The following is a 14,867-nucleotide window of genomic DNA, read 5'->3' on the forward strand; positions in this document are numbered from 1 at the left end:
CAAATGAACATTCTTCTACCATAGCTATGGGCTATACGCAAGCTACATACTCAAAACTTAATACCCCGTATATTAAATACATATTGGAACAGCATAATTTAATAGCTAATTACTTAAATTATATAATTATATTCCAAAAATATATTGAAGAATATTATCTGTCGAAGCAACGTCCGAGAAATGCCGGTTTCGCCAGGCAACTCTGGGGTCTAAAACACACCGGATTTAATGAAAATGAATATTTCCTTCGCAAAAATATCACCAAATACTAATATACGATTGATTATACAACTGTCAAGACATGCAGGTGGATATTTCTCATAAATACCTTCGATATAATCCGAGAATTCATGATTGGAGATCAGCTGTGTTGTGCTCCGCCAGAAGATGCTTAATGCAGGGTTGCCAGATATGGGGATTTATCCCCTAGATTTGGAGACTTATCCCTACATTTGGGAATTTATCCTTAGGTTTGGGGATTTTGGATGACTAGTGACGATATTATCTACATGTATCTATGAAGAAGAAACAGAGATGAGTAAACCTTTATATTGTTGCAATTAGTTTATTTACAATTACGGGAAGTATAGCGAGTCATTTCTGTATTAGAAGAAAATATATTTCTGGAAATGGGGATTTTTTATCAAGAGTTTTGGGGAATTTTACACTAACCCACCTGGCAACACTGGCTTAATGGCACCTCAAACGGAACATTACTTGAAGTAATCTGCTAACAATTTATATTATTGTTTTCTTTATTTACATTTATATAAATTAATGGAAAATTAAATAATAAATCTATATATTAATATTTCATGCTAATTTTCTATATATTGATTCATAAATCGACGTATAAAATATATATTTCTTGTCACTGATATAACCCTGAGTTAGAGTTGCCAGTTTAGCCTTTTCCATGCCAAAAAAACCTCAAATTTAGCCTTTTCTAAACAAATGGTTGGCCGTTGGTAATATGAAAAAAGGCGGGTTTTAAATACTATATATTTAGCCTTTTTTCTCCTAATGGGTTGGCCTTTTAAAGCTTCTATTGATTAGAAGTTGGCCTTTTCTCATTTAGAAAACCTGGCAACTCTGCCCTGAGTGTCCGCCATTGTTGTTATTGTCAGAGTTGCCAGTTTAGCTTTTTCATGCCAAAAAAAACCTCAAATTTAGCCTTTTCTAAACAAATGGTTGGCCGTTGGTAATATGAAAAAAGGCAGGTCTTAAATAATATATATTTGGCCTTTTTTCTACTAATGAGTGGCCTTTTAAAGCGTCTATTGATTAGAAGTTAGCCTTTTCTCGTTTAGAAAACCTGGCAACTCTGCCCTGAGTGTCCGCCATTGTTGTTATTGTTAGAGTTGCCAGTTTAGCATTTTTCATGCCAAAAAACCTCAAATTTAGCCTTTTCTAAACAAATGGTTGGCCGTTGGTAATATGAAAAAAGGCGGGCTTTAAATACTATATATTTGGCCTTTTTTCTACTAATGGCTTGGCCTTTTAAAGCTTCTCTTGATTAGAAGTTGGCCTTTTCTCATTTAGAAAACCTGGCAACTCTGCCCTGAATGTCCGCCATTGTTGTTATTGTTAGCAAATATAACTTCAGGTAATGTTTCTTTTGACAAGTAAACATTGGCTTACAAGACCTTGGTCTTTTTTTTTTCTTTTTATATATTCATTAAAGTTACATAACAAACAAACTAAGGCTACATGATTATTCACGATGATTTAGGGGAAAAATCATCGTAAGAATATGCATAATTTCAATCTGAAAGAATATGCCTATTCTTCAATACAAAAGAAATTAGCTAAAATAATCATACAAGAACTGCCCTTCTGAGCCTTGATTATATAATTCGTCTTATTTAATTTTCTGTCATTTTTACCTAGTTTTTAGATTATCTGTGTATAATATACTGCAAATTGTTATTCTTTTTCACCAGCCTCACCATTGCTGTTACAGTTAAATGTAAAACGATATATATATATATATATATATATATATATATATATATATATATATATATATATATATATATATATATATATATATATATATATATATATATATATAAATATACAATACACTCATACACACACACACACACATATATATATATATACATATATATATATATATATATATATGGACAAAGAAGTCAAAGATAGAACAATAGAGAAAAAGATGGGAAGTAATAAATAAAGACGAAAAATGGTGTATAGATACTTCAGGGATAATAATAATAATAATAATAATAATAATAATAATAATAATAATAATAATAATAATAATAATAATAATAATAAAAACTAATTTTAGAGACAATTAAACGTAGAGAAACATTGAAGCATACATTAATATCAATAAAAGATGTAAATGAAGAAATGCTGTTGGACATGAACGCAATCCTGGGTCAATGGAATGAGTATTTTGATATGTTGAAAGTGTAAGATAGGAGACAGTCTGAGCTGAGTGATACAAGACTTGGGAGAGGTAGTGTATGGCTAAGAATACTTGAAGAAGTAACTGTTAAAGATGTATGGAAGGCACTTAAGATGAAGAAAGAAAAGGGAAAAGAAGTTGGTAGGATTACAAGTTAGATGCTGTAATTTGTGTGGCATGAAGTGTGGCTGACACGGATGTGTAAGGTATGTTTTAGCTGAGGATAAAGTCCAAAGAAGTTGGTAGGATTACAAGTTAGATGTTGTAATTTGTGTGGCATGAAGTGTGGCTGACACGGATGTGTAAGGTATGTTTTAGCTGAGGATAAAGTCCCAAAGGAAATAGAGAAATGAATAATGGTTCAGATGTAAATAATATATACCGATAAAGCTAACTGTAAGAATGATAGAGGTGTGGCATAAACTAGTATACCAGGTAAGGTGTACGGTATGATTTTCATTGATTAAACAGGTGAAAAACTTCTGAATGGAATGTGGAATCATTGATAACATATGATAATGTACTGGCTGGTAACAGTAACGAGAAACTGCAGACATTGGTAAGAGATTACCAGTGTTTACGAACGTGTTTTCAAGAAGAAGAATCATTAACAACACGTCAAACACCTACCATACACTGCGGTCTTTATCACTATGTTGCACGTTTGTGCTTCCTAAATAAGAAGGTCCTTTCTTTCTAATGTCTTACACAAAATCTACCAAATTTACTTACTTTCTTTCTCAGAGAGAGAGAGAGAGAGAGAGAGAGAGAGAGAGAGAGATTTCCTTGTTTAATCTTTATTTATTAATTTCCTCTCAGTTATATAATTCCTTGATTTTGTCTACAGAGAGAGAGAGAGAGAGAGAGAGAGAGAGAGAGAGAGAGAGAGGCTTCCTCGTCTTTTCTTCATTCAGCAATTTTCTCTTTCAGTTACATAATTCCCTGATTATGTCTACAGAGAGAGAGAGAGAGAGAGAGAGAGAGAGAGAGACTTCCTCGTTTAATCTTCATTTATTAATTTCCTCTCAGTTACATAATTCCCTGATTATGTCTACAGAGAGAGAGAGAGAGAGAGAGAGAGAGAGAGAGACTTCCTCGTTTAATCTTCATTTATTAATTTCCTCTCAGTTACATAATTCCCTGATTATGTCTACGAGAGAGAGAGAGAGAGAGAGAGAGAGAGAGAGAGAGAGTTAAGGCAGTCTATACTGTTACCCGAACCATGTCTTTGGTTTGGCTTCCTTTCTTAAAACTCGATTTAAGGGAAAGTACCGGATATGTTCATTCAAGTGTGACTTGAATTAGGGTCACTTCGCCTTTCCTTGATAAGAGATTACTGGAGTAGATTTTCGCATTGAGGCTTTTATTGTTGATGTTCAGTCTGCTTTGAATTTAATGACAATAAAAAGTTGTTTACATGTTTCAATTGGATTGCGAGAATGGTGTGAACAGTTGATGGATAAGCAGAGAGAAACCTTGGAATTATTCGTCTGTCTGTCTGTCTCTCTCTCTCTCTCTCTCTCTCTCTCTCTCTCTCTCTCATGATCAAGTCATAACTACAGTTTTCCGAGAACTTGGTCATTCTTTAGTTAACAATAAACTTTACACACATACACACACACACACACACACACATATATATATATACTGTATATATATATATATATATATACATACATAATATATATATATATATACATATGTATATACATTTATGTATATATATATATATATATATATTTATATATATATATATATATATACAACCGCTTCTTATTCACTGCAAGGCAAAGACCTCACAAATATCTTTATTTCATCACCACGTTGACCTCTGCCGATTGGTGATGGTGGGAGACCTTAGCCTGATCGCTCACAGCATAACAACCAAGAATGTGTAGCCCTGACTAGTACAGCTTTGCTGATCATGGGGATAAGCAAACCCTTTCACCACGTTAAGGTATATTAACTCAGTAAAGTCAAACTGAGGATTCATATAAAAATGGCTAATATGAAATCTGGTTAAAAAAAAGCTTAGACTTTAAAGGAGTGCCAAGGATTGTATCAATTTCCTTCACTTCTTCAAAATATAAAGGACCTGTGAGGTCCCTTCTGTAAGTCTTAGAGCGGAGGAAGGGGAAGAGGGGGAGGGAGAGAAAGGGGAGGTGGAGTAGGAGGGGAGAGGGAGGAGGGGGAGGAGGAGGGGGAGGTGGAGTAGGAGGGGAGGGGGAGGGGGGAGGAGGGGGAGAGGGAGGAGGAGGGGGAAGAGGAGGGGGGGGAAGAGGGGGAGGAGGGGAGGGGGAGTGGGAGGAGGGGGAGGAGGACGGGGAGGAGGGGGAGGGGAGAGGAGGGGAGAGGGAGGAGGAGAGGAGGGGGAGGAGGGGGGGAGGAGGGAGGGAGGAGGGGAAAAGGGGAGGGGGAGGATCAACTGATCGACTGTCAACAACTGATTGACTGACAGCAGCTGATCGACTGTCAAAAATTGATTGACTGACAGCAGTTGATTGTGACAACAACTGATTGACTGACAGCAGCTGATCGACTGTCAAAAATTGATTGACTGACAGCAGTTGATTGTGACAACAACTGATTGACTGACAGCAGCTGATTGTGACAACAACTGATTGACTGACAGCAGCTGATCGACTGTCAAAAATTGATTGACTGACAGCAGTTGATTGTGACAACAACTGATTGACTGACAGCAGCTGATTGTGACAACAACTGATTGACTGACAGCAGCTGATCGACTGTCAAAAATTGATTGACTGACAGCAGTTGATTGTGACAACAACTGATTGACTGACAGCAGCTGATCGACTGTCAAAAATTGATTGACTGACAGCAGCTGATCGACTGTCAAAAACCGATTGACTGACAGCAGCTGATTGTGACAACAACTGATTGACTGACAGCAGCTGATTGTGACAACAACTGATTGACTGACAGCAGCTGATTAACTGACAACTGATTGACTGACAGTAGCTTATTGACTGACACCAGCTTTCGCTTCTCTGTCAGCTACCCTTCTCTTTGGATTCAGAACAGAAGCAGACATGGCAATTCTTAAACTTTTTGAACTTACTGATTTATGCAGCTAGATTGTCTAGTTGGAAGAGCAGGATGCTATAAGCCCAAGAGCTCCAACAGGGAAAAATAGCCCAGTGAGGACAGAAAAGAATAATGGGCGTCAGTGTACCCTCAAGCAAGAGAACTCTAACCCAGAAAAGTGGAAGACCATGGTAGCTAAGCTACAACCCTACTTGGAAAACCAGGATGTTATAAGTCCAAGGGCTCCAACAGGGAAAATAGCCAAGTGAGGACAGAAAAGAATAGTGGGCGTCAGTGTACCCTCAAGCAAGAGAACTCTGACCCAGAAAAGTGGAAGACCATGGTAGCTAAGCTACAACCCTACTTGGAAAACCGGGATGTTATAAGCCCAAGAGCTCCAACAGGGAAAAATAGTCCAGTGAGGACAGGAAAGAATAGTGGGCGTCAGTATACCCTCAAGCAAGAGAACTCTGACCCAGAAAAGTGGAAGACCATGGTAGCTAAGCTACAACCCTACTTGGAAAACCAGGATGTTATAAGCCCAAGAGCTCCAACAGGGAAAAATAGTCCAGTGAGGACAGGAAAGAATAGTGGGCGTCAGTGTACCCTCAAGCAAGAGAACTCTGACCCAGAAAAGTGGAAGACCATGGTAGCTAAGCTACAACCCTACTTGGAAAACCAGGATGTTATAAGCTCAAGGACTCAAACATGGAAAAATAGCCCAGTGAGGACAGGAAAGAATAGTGGGCGTCAGTGTACCCTCAAGCAAGAGAACTCTGACCCAGAAAAGTGGAAGGCCATGGTAGCTAAGCTACAACCCTACTTGGAAAACCAGGATGCTATAAGCCCAAGGGCTCCAACAGGGAAAAATAGCCCAGTGAGGACAGGAAAGAATAGTGGGCGTCAGTGTACCCTCAAGCAAGAGAACTCTGACCCAGAAAAGTGGAAGGCCATGGTAGCTAAGCTACAACCCTACTTGGAAAACCAGGATGCTATAAGCCCAAGGACTCAAACAAGGAAAATATCCTAGTGTGAAAAGGAAATAAGGAAACGGATAGAGTAGTGTGTCCGAGTGTACACTCAGGCAAGAGAACTCTAATCCAAGACAGGGCGGTATTCATAAAGAAAAGGATATGCTTATACTTGCAAAATATGAAGGAAATCCTTCTACTTGTATTCATAAACATTTCAAGCAAAAGCTTCTACTTTTAGAGCAAAAGCATATCCTTATAATCACATAAAAGTAAATGGTTATACATAAAAAAGACCCTTTACTTCATATAAAGAGCATATGCTTCGAAAAAGCTGAGTCTGGTCAGTAGCAGACTGCAGTTCGAAGAGAAAGGTTGTTCTGTCCGATTCTCAGCATGATGGCAGATTTTGTGGATGTGAGGCATGTTAAACAATACATGCCCCGTTAACCCACACTTGATCGTGATTTCAAGATGTTATTCCGTTTTGAAGAACAAAATGTACAGTGGCTTGCGGACAGATATCTTGTCCACACCTGGACTCTCTAGGAAATATCAAGGTTAAGCCATAACTTGGTGATATGCATTTTACATTTGCTTTTGCATGTATAAACAGTTGGGAAAATACGAAGGCTGCTGTATTTAGGGATATATGTATGTACAAACAGTATATATGTAAGTATGTATGTATGTATGTATGTATATATATATATATATATATGTGTGTGTGTGTGTGTGTACAGTACATGCAAATATACTGTATTCATATAATATATAAATATAGTCTATATATATATATATATATATATATTATATATATATGTATATGTATATGTATGTATATATTATATATGTATATGTATGTATATATATATGTCTGTGTATATATATGTATATATATACATCGTATAAATATACATATATACACAGAATATTCATATACTGCAAAAGCTTATATACATGCATGTATATACACATACAGTATATAAAATATATATATATATATATATATATATATAGATTCGTACTAGAAATAGATTGTGCTAAATCCCAAACCTGAAATAATTTAGCTGAAATCAACTATTTCAATTCGGTTTGCTTTAAACCCCAATTACCCTTCGCCTTTCGTCCGGATATCTTAAAGTTTCCTTCAAACTGCAAAGATGAGCGTTTAGCGTCTTCAAAACTTTTCAACTCAAATCCATAAATCAAATCACGTAGTTTATTATTATTATTATTATTATTATTATTATTATTATTATTATTATTATTATTGTTATTATTGTTGTTGTTGTTGTTGTTGTTATAAAACAAGAATGAAAGAATTCGGAAGAAAATCTTCTCGGATTTCCAAATGGCTTCAGAAAAATAGCCATAGACTTAGCATGGAATTCTGAATGCCTCCAGAACGGAATCTCAGAGAGAGAGAGAGAGAGAGAGAGAGAGAGAGAGAGAGAGAGAGAGAACTTTCCCGAATTTCCAAAAGTCTTCAAAGGACATAGCCGTATACTTAACATGGATTTCTGAATGACTCCAGAACTGAAATTTCCAGGAGCAGTCTTGAACAACTCCTCCCCGAACTTCAAATGACTTCTGAAGACCTGATCATTTTTTCAAACGTAGCCTGCAACACCTCACCTGATCTGTATGTAGCTGGCGAAATCTAACCAAGGAATTGCGCGTCAATAGGAGTAAGAGGAAATGAGTTGGTGACTGGGAGAAGGATTTCACTTAACTCACAGAGATCGCGTTCTGGCGGAATAGGAAGCCCGGTAAGAATTATGTGTTACGTCTTCGGAACACCATCAACTACAGATGGTTTTGGTTGCTGCCGAAGTTGTCGATCATTCGTTTTATATCGTCCGACCTATAGAAAGACACGGGATCTTCCGTTGGCAGCTGAGCTTTGAAGATCATAATGTATGCGCCTTGAAGGATCCTTTGCTTGGGCCTTTGCGACGATGTCTTATTAAAGGAGACTCTTGGAAAAAGTACAAGGATTTGTATCGGTGAAAAAACGGATTGCGGGGAATGAGGATGGAGACAGAATGGTTCAACTAAACGGTGAGTGACGTGTAGTTCTTCAACAGGATTGTCCCAAAATTCGCCATTGAAGTAAGAACATATCCAGACGACATTGGTAAATATATCATGTTGCTCGTCATTTACTTTGGCATGATAGTGTATGCGGAGAAATCGATAGTATTCATCTCTTTACTCATTGCCCAGATAGGTAAAGAATAAATGCCTTCGATTTCCCTGAGGAATCTGACGAAGTGAGGACTCGTGGCACTGAAATCTCTTTTGAAATCTAGAAGGTAACTGACGAACTAATGAAAAGAGACAATGCAATCTCGAAAGAAACAGATAATCTAAAGAAAGAAGATCTTGAAAACTAGAAGACAGGAGAGAACAGAGAAGAGGAGCCTCTAATGCCAAAGGTAAGACACCTAAAAATAGAGAGCCTCTAATGCTTGAAGTAAGGTACCTCAAAATATAGATCGAAGACCCTCTAATGATAAAAGTATGGAACCTAAAAATATATGTCAAAGAACTTCTAATGCTAGAAGTGTGGGAGCTAAATAGAGAGGTCAAAGAACTTCTAATGCTAGAAGTGTGGGAGATAAAGAGAGAGGTCAAAGAACTTCTAATGCTTGAGGTGTGGGAGCTAAAAAGAGGTCAAAGAACTTCTAATGCTAGAGGTGTGGGAGCTAAAAAGAGGTCAAAGAACTTCTAATGCTAGAGGTGTGGGAGCTAAAAAGAGGTCAAAGAACTTCTAATGCTAGAGGTGTGGGAGCTAAAAAGAGGTCAAAGAACTTCTAATACTAGAGGTGTGAGAGCTAAAAAGAGGTCTGGATATCAATCTAAACATCTAGTAGGAATTCTTGACGGGTTGGGTACACTAGTAGAAAATAATCAGTCTTTCAGCGCTTTGCAATTCCGCCAATCGTACCCAGAAGCTAAATTCTTAATTGAACCTATTTGCAATCCGTTTTAAGTAATGCAATTGAATCGAAATAAACATATCAAAGCCCACGAAAGAAAAATATGAATAGATCAGTAATTTGAAACCCCCAGGCAGTTTAATGAAGCGACAGGCGACAGGTCTTCGCGAACCCGTTTTTGGGGTCTGGCGAGAAAGGGGCCGAATTAGCGCATAATACTTGAATGGATTGGCTAGATAGTCTCACACTTTCGCTATTTCTCGCCACATGCATTTGTTGCGACGTGTTTTTTTAAATAAATCTCTCGTTGGTGATATATTGGGCTGTTGTATTTTGATTTTTTAAACTGATAGAAGTTAGTATGATTTATTTAGAAGTTTTCAATGATGTTTACATACATACATACATACATACACACACACAAAGGCCTCAAACATCTTCATTCATATCTGGGGTTTGGACAATTTTCATTACCACGCAGGCTACTGTGGATTGGTGATGGTGGGAGATTATAGTCTGATCGCTCACAGCAAACCTATTTAGTATGGGTGGTTCTGACGGAGAGAGAGAGAGAGAGAGAGAGAGAGAGAGAGAGAGACCAATATATATATATATATATAGTGGGTGGCCATGATGAGAGAGAGAGAGAGAGAGAGAGAGAGAGATATGTATATATACAGTAAATATACAAATCTTCTATATATATATATATATATATACCTATCTATCTATTTATCTATCTATCTATCTATCTATCTATCTATCTATCTATCTATATATATATATATATATATATCTTTAGCTTTACAGTGACAATCGCATATACTGACTGTGCAATTTCAGAAGTTAAGAGTTCATGGTGGCTATTACAAAAAAAAAAAAATAAATAAAAAGACAATTCTATAGATAATTCTATTGGTTTGATATCCATATATATAAATTATTTATTGTAATTTTATAGATATCAAAATTTCCTAAATGTTTAATAAATTCAATAAAAATTCCAGTTTTAAATTCTGAGTCAAAATGTTATACGAACAAACACCTAAAAAGGGAGAGGAATTGATTGATTATGAATTATGTGGCGTTTCACTAACCTGGGTCACTGGCGTTGAAAGGGGGGGGGGGGGGTAGGGGGAGGGGTGGGCTTAACTGCAGATTCTTATTTTTTTACTTTCTCCTGTTATTTGATCTGTTCGGTTCCCTTGAAAAAAATAGTTTTATATTTCATCCACTTCCCGTGAAAGGCTTTTTGTAGATACAGGAGACAGATAACAAAAGGCAACAACAACAACCACTACAGCAACAACAATAACAATAACAATAACAAAAACACAACAATAACAACAATAACAACAACGACGACAACAACAACGACAACAACAACAACAACAACACCAACAACAACAATAAAAACAACAAAAACAACAACAACGACAACAACAACAACAACAACACCAACAACAACAATAAAAACAACAAAAACAACGACAACAGCAACAACAAAACAACAACAAAAACAACAGCAGCAACAAAAACAACAAAAACAAAAAAAAAACTACAACAGCAACAACAAAAACAACAACAAAAACAACAACAACAAAACAAAAAAACCATAAAAACAACAACAGCAAAAACAACAACAATAACAACAACAGCAACAAAAACCACAAAAACAGCAATAATAACAGACGTATCTAGGCCACTGCAGAACAGTGGCCTCTGACTTGTCAATTTATGTCTGGGGGTTTGGCCAGTTTTCATCACCACAATGTCCAGTGTTGTAAGGTGATGGTGAAGGGATTTTAGTCTGATCGCTCACAGCAAACCAACCTAGTATGAGTGGCCCTGACTAGTACAGCTTTGCTGATCATGGTGATACGCAAACCCTTTCATCACGTTAGGGTGTCCCCATTCAAAAAGGAATTTATATATATATATATATATATATATATACACAGTATATATATACATATATATACGTATATATATTTATATATACATATACTGTATATACAGTATATATATGCATATATATATATATATATATATACTGTATATATATGGAGATATATATATATATATATATATAAATAAATATATATATACATATATATATATATATATATATACATATTGTTACTAGCTAGACTATAACACTAGTTACATTTTTCCCCTTTGTGAAGCAGCAAACCAACCCATTCCAAAAGCCCTGGTACCAAATTCCAGCTCGGTCGAGTCTTGGGAGATATTTGGGATCGAACGCAATCAAAGAAATTAGCAGCCTGAGAGATGAAAGTTTTACAGCACGGAACCTAGTTCACAATTATCCACAACGTAGGATGTAGGCCTCGCAGCCGCATGCTTATGTGCCCAATAAAAGCTGGTAATAAATATTTATAAAACTCGTTTGGAAACGATAGTGTCTTCGTGTCATTTTGGTGCAATTTTTACGAGAACTTTCTTTCGCGAAAACAGATCAAATTTCGCGGTCTCAACGCGATGTTTAACGTGTAATACAAGACACAAGTTTAATGGCTAAGGAAGAAGAAGAAGAAGAAGTAGAGAGAGAGAGAGAGAGAGAGAGAGAGAGAGAGAGAGAGATGAAGTAATTAATTTCACAAATTTACAAAACTTGGAATGTGAGTATAAATGTGTAATAACCAAGCGCGCACACACACATACACAACACACACACACACACACACACACATATATATATATATATATATATAGAGGCCTATATATACATCATATATATATATATATAAATATATATATATATATATATATAGAGGCCTATATATACATCATATATATATATATAATATATATATATATATATATATATGATAATTTTGTAACTGAGTTGCTAAGTCACTGAAACCTCAATTTCTTGAACCCAAGTTCGATTCCTCGGCCGACCAGAAGCTATTATCTTTGAGTTGATTCCCCCTTGGGTCTCTGATCCCGAGGTAGAGAGAATCCAGATATTAGGAGTATAATATATGGTTTATATGTATATATATCTATATATACATATTTCAATAACACATATGACTTTCTTTAAGAACATGAAGGCATTAGTAGGCTTAATTTTAAGCAAAGAATTCACCATGCCTCTATAATGTTATATGAGCGCCCCTTTAGATATTCAAAAAAGAAAAATAAAGTAATAAAGAAAGGAGGCATTAGTAGGCCTACATTTAAGCACATAATTCACCCAGTCTCTATAATTTTCTATATGAATTCCCCTTTAGATATTAAAAAAAAAAAAAAAATCAATATAGACCCATACCAGACAAGAAACCTCGTGTAATGAGTAGTCGTGTGAAAAAAAAAATTACTTTCACCTAAAAAAAAACCTTCAGACAAGATTAAATTTCATATCAATATGTTTAGCAGTGACCTTCCGATTTCTATTCCAAAAGAACAAGATTATTTCATGTTTTGTCACACTCAATATTGTCGTTCACATCTATAGAATTGAAGGCGAAAACTGATTATGTAAGGCCGTGACCTACACTGTTAAAAAACCCTAAGATTTTAATCAGAAACTCTCCAAAAAATATACTGTTCTCATCCGTATTTCAGTAAAATACAGGCGACCGTAATTTTTACCCTACTTTGTTATCATCTTTTACGGTTTGGTGAATGTAATATCACTCCTTTACGTTAATATATCCGTTTTTAAAACGGCAAATGCCTGGCAACATTTATTCCAGGATTTTTACCGTTTTTTATGGCAAATTTTTAACAGATTAGATCTTTTGTTTGATTTATAGGATGTGGGACATATCTGTTTTGTCACTGTTACTGTTTTTAGAATGATATATTGTTAATTTGTTCTCATCATTTATTTATTTCCTTATTTCCTTTCCTCACTGGGCTATTTTCCCCTGTTGGAGCCCTTGGGCTTATAGCATCTTGCTTTTCCAACTAGGGTTGTAGCTTGGCTAGTAATAATAATAATAATAATAATAATAATGCCAGGTCTTGATAGGCCATTCAGAGCTGAAGTGTAACTGTGGGGAACACCCAACAGTTACATTGTGAAGGAAAAGTTAAGAAGCTGGTCAGCTAGATTGGAGAAAGTAAGGGGGGGGGGGGGGGGCAGGTCAAGCAGGAAAGAAAGTAATAGGGGACAGGTCAAGAAGAGAAATTAAGTGGGAACAGGTCAAATAGAAGAGAAAGTAAGTGGGTACAGGTCAAGAAGAGGAAGCGGGAACAGGTCCAATAGAAAGGAAAGTGGGAACAGGTTAAATAGAAAAAAAAAAGTGGGAACAGGTTAAATAGAAAAAAAAAGTGGGAACAGGCCAAGAAGAAGAGAAAGTAAGTGGGAACAGGGCAAATAGAATAGAAACTAAGTGGGAACAGGTCATAAAGAGAAAGTGGGAACAGGTCCAATAGAAAAGAAAGTGGAAACAGGTTAAATATAAACAAAAGAAAGTGGGAACAGGCCAAGAAGAAGAGAAAGTAAGTGGGAACAGAGCAAATAGAATAGAAACTAAGTGGGGACAGGTCAAGAAGAAGAGAAATTAAGTGGGAACAGGTTAAATAGAAAAAGAAGTAAGAGGGAACAGGTTAAATAGAAACAAAAGAAAGTGGGAACAGGCCAAGAAGAAGAGAAAGTAAGTGGGAACAGGGCAAATAGAATAGAAACTAAGTGGGGACAGGTCAAGAAGAAGAGAAATTAAGTGGGAACAGGTTAAATAGAAAAGAAAGTAAGTGAGAACAGGTCAAGTAAAAGAGACATTAAGTGGGAATAGATCAAATAAAAAAGAAAGTGAGAACAGGTCAAGAAGAAGAGAAGTCAAGTGGGAACAGGTTAAATAGAAAAGAAAGTAAAGGGAACAGGTTAAATAGAAAAGAAAGTAAAGGGAACAGGTTAAATAGAAAAGAAAGTGGGAACAGGTCAAGTAAGAAAGAAAATAAGTGGGGTCAGGCCAAAGAGAAATGAAAGAAAGTGGGGATAGGTCAAATAAGAGAGAAAGTAAGTGGGAATAGGTTAAAGAGAAAAGAACAGGTCTAATAGAAAAGAACAAGTCAAATAGAAACGAAAGAAAGTGGGAACAGGTCAATTAAGAAAGTAAGTGGGAACAGATCAAAGAGAAACGAAAGAAAGCGGAAACAGGTCAAGTAAGAAGAAAGTGGGGTCAGGTCAAATAGAAAAGAAAATGGAAACAGGTCAAGTAAGTAAAAGTAAGTGGGAACTGGTCAAATAGAAAAGAAAGTGGAAACAGGTCAAGTAAGTAAAAGTAAGTGGGAACAGGTCAAATGGAAAAGAAAGTGGAAACAGGTCAAGTAAGAACGAAAGTGAGTGGGAACAGGTCAAATAGAAAAGAAAGAAAGTGGGAACAGGTCAAGTAAGAACGAAAGTGAGTGGGAAAAGGTCAAATAGAAAAGAAAGAAAGTGAGAACAGGTCAAGTAAGAGAGAAAGTAAGTAGGAACAGGTCAAA

The 14,867-nt window shown here is 36.1% G+C and overlaps 1 protein-coding gene across 1 annotated transcript in view; it reads right to left on the reverse strand.

Annotated features, from left to right (window-relative positions):
• Acat1 (Acetyl-CoA acetyltransferase 1) overlaps window positions 1–426 on the reverse strand; it is a 37,511-nt gene extending 37,085 nt beyond the window's left edge. Inside the window, exon 1 of the mRNA XM_068347290.1 lies at window positions 329–426. Within this exon, the coding sequence (XP_068203391.1) occupies window positions 329–352 (24 nt within the window). The 5' untranslated portion in view covers window positions 353–426. The remainder of the gene's footprint in view (window positions 1–328) is intronic.
• Between the last annotated feature and the right edge of the window lie 14,441 nt (window positions 427–14,867).

The sequence above is a fragment of the Palaemon carinicauda genome, chromosome 23 (assembly GCF_036898095.1).
Source record: "Palaemon carinicauda isolate YSFRI2023 chromosome 23, ASM3689809v2, whole genome shotgun sequence".
In the NCBI taxonomy this organism is placed as follows: domain Eukaryota; kingdom Metazoa; phylum Arthropoda; class Malacostraca; order Decapoda; family Palaemonidae; genus Palaemon; species Palaemon carinicauda.